Source organism: Canis lupus, chromosome 6 (assembly GCF_011100685.1).
Source record: "Canis lupus familiaris isolate Mischka breed German Shepherd chromosome 6, alternate assembly UU_Cfam_GSD_1.0, whole genome shotgun sequence".
Lineage (NCBI taxonomy): Eukaryota > Metazoa > Chordata > Mammalia > Carnivora > Canidae > Canis > Canis lupus.
The window spans coordinates 41864715-41867447 of record NC_049227.1 but is presented as its reverse complement, the minus strand read 5'-3'; the positions used below and the strand labels follow the sequence as shown (position 1 = coordinate 41867447).

At 52.5% G+C, this 2733-nt stretch overlaps 1 protein-coding gene across 1 annotated transcript; it reads right to left on the bottom strand.

Moving 5' to 3' along the window:
* Window positions 1-501: 501 nt before the first annotated feature.
* On the bottom strand, window positions 502-2247 carry KCNA2 (potassium voltage-gated channel subfamily A member 2). The gene is given in 1 exon segment (NM_001003329.1): window positions 502-2247. A coding segment is annotated over 1 exon segment (1500 nt). The 5' UTR covers window positions 2237-2247; the 3' UTR covers window positions 502-736.
* Between the last annotated feature and the right edge of the window lie 486 nt (window positions 2248-2733).

Here is a 2733-nt window from a genome sequence, read left to right as displayed (position 1 = left end):
TAAGAGCAAACGTGCAACTTGACAGCTCACATTCGGTCATATAGGCGGTCCCTCCCCCTGGGGTTCCCTCACAGCCACACCGCAGAGAAAAACCAAATGCAGCATTTTCCGTTATGAAACACCAGCCTCCAGAGCATCTACTTGGCAACTGCAGTTCACAAACCCCAGCCCGTGACACAGAAAGTAATTCCAATACACAGGACTGTGTGTTCTTTTCAATGCAAAAATGGGAATGACCTTTTGAATCACTACCAGTGCTTTCAAGCTAAGCCATCATGGTTTTCCTCTGGGAAGGGGGAGGTGGGCTCATACGGGACGAGGCGGTTGGGGGCCCAGTGGGGAGTGGAGTGGTGGCGGAGGATGCTCGGGAAGGGTCGGGTGTGTCTCTTGGGGTGCTGTGTGCATTTAATTAGGAAAGGAAGGTGGCACAGATGTGGTGGGTTATGTATTCAATGTGAGGTGGACCCCCCCCGCCCATGTGTCCTTCTGAGATTCTGGCTCCACTGGTGACTCCCCTGTTTGGAAACCCCTAAGCCGGTGATGAAGATTTGCATGAAAGCCATGGATAGATATTCTGTGTTCTAAATCAAAAATCAAAAGATCAAAAGTCACTTGCACGACTATTGCTTTCCATGCAGAACCAGATACACACTGTAGAACATGTTACTACAATGCAGGCTATTATGCAGTATCTGCATTAGTTCCATGGAGCTGAGAGTACGTTAATAGGTTTCAATCAGACATCAGTTAACATTTTGGTAATATTCACATAGTTTGTATTAGCCAAAGTGCAGTTGGCCGTTTTCAAGTTTTCCTCTCTAAAGTCCTCGTTACTGTTGTTTACCCCCTCCTGGATCTCCATGTAATCAGACTTACTAATGGTAGAGGCACTTCTACTTTTCTTCAGGTCAGGGGAGGATGGGATCTTTGGGCAGCTCGTCACTTGCAGGTACTGGGCCTGCTCCTCCCCCTCCGTCTCCCGGTGGTAGAAGTAGTTGAAGTTGGACACTATGACGGGGACCGGTAAGGCAATGGTTAACACACCTGCAATTGCACACAGGGAACCCACGATCTTTCCCCCAATGGTAGTTGGAACCATGTCTCCATAGCCTACAGTTGTCATGGAGACGACTGCCCACCAGAAGGCATCCGGGATGCTGGGGAACTGGGACTCTCGCTCATCGGCCTCTGCGAAATAGACAGCACTAGAGAAAAGGATGACCCCAATGAAGAGAAAGAATATTAGGAGGCCCAATTCTCTCATGCTGGCTTTGAGGGTCTGACCTAGAATCTGGAGACCTTTGGAGTGTCTAGACAACTTGAAAATCCTAAAGACTCTTACCAACCGGATGACACGGAGGATGGCCAGTGACATGGCCTGCTGGCCCTGCTGGGCATCCTCTGGCTTCTCAGCCAGCTCCGTCCCCAGGGTGATGAAGTAGGGAATGATGGCCACAATGTCAATGATGTTCATGATGTTAGTGAAGAAGCCGGCTTTGCTGGGACAGGCAAAGAACCTCACTAAGAATTCAAACGAGAACCAGATGATGCAGAGGGTTTCTACGATGAAGAAGGGGTCGGTGAAGGAAGTTGACTGCTGGTACCCGATTGTGCTGTTGGAGTAGGTGTGGAAGGTCACCCCGCCACCGTGCATGTCCTCGTTCTCATCCCGGAATATGGGCAGGGTTTCCAGGCAGAAGCTCACAATCGAGATCAGGATCACCATGACAGATACGATAGCTATAATCCTGGCAGGCCCAGAGCTCTCTGGGTATTCAAAGAGAAGCCACACTTGCCTCTGAAACTCATTTTCGGGCAGAGGACGCTCTTCCTCCTTGATGTAGCCTTCATCTTCCCGAAACATCTCCATCGCTTCTTCTCCCAACTCGTAAAACCGAATTTCTTCGGAGAAAATGTCTAAGGGCACGTTCACAGGCCGTCTCAGCCGGCCCCCGGACTGGTAGTAGTACAAAATGGCATCAAAGCTGGGGCGGTTCCGATCGAAAAAGTACTCGTTTCGGAGGGGGTCAAAGTACCTCATCCGCTTCTTGGGGTCCCCTAAGAGGGTCTCCGGAAACTGGGCTAAGGTCTTGAGCTGGGTCTCAAAACGCAGCCCCGAGATGTTGATGACCACCCTCTCACAGCACTCATGGTCTGCCTCGGGGTCGTAGGTGTCCTGCGGGTGCCCGGGGAGGGCGGCAGCCTCGTCCGCTGGCTCTCCAGTGGCCACTGTCATAATGGGGACTGAGAGAAGGATCTCACGCTATGCCTTCCAGCTGCCTGGTGGCAGGGAGCTCAGGGTGCTGCTTACGGCCCCAGGAAACACAGGAGCATTGGCCTGGGTTCCTGCAGGAGAGCCCTGATGGCTCTCTGAGGGCCAGAGAGATAGCCCGGCTTGGCTGAAAGACAGAGGCAGTTAAGGAGGTGAGACCACTCAGCATTGGCAGCCTGACCTGCCTTGCTGCTCCTTGACTCCTCTCTCTCAGCCAAGAGCTCGGAAACATGACCGCCATGGGCATCCCCATCACCACCACTGCCACCACCATCATCAAAAAGCAAAGCTTACGTTCACCTTGTAACCTGGCTGGGGATCAGAGGCAAGCGGGTGGCGGTCTCTCGAGAAAGCTCTGGATTGCCCTGTGCTGGGGGAAGGTGGCTGGTACAGGGCCCCCCCTCTGCACTGCACAGGAGTGCAGGTGTCATAGAGCAGAGCCCCATACTAGAGGCTGAAAG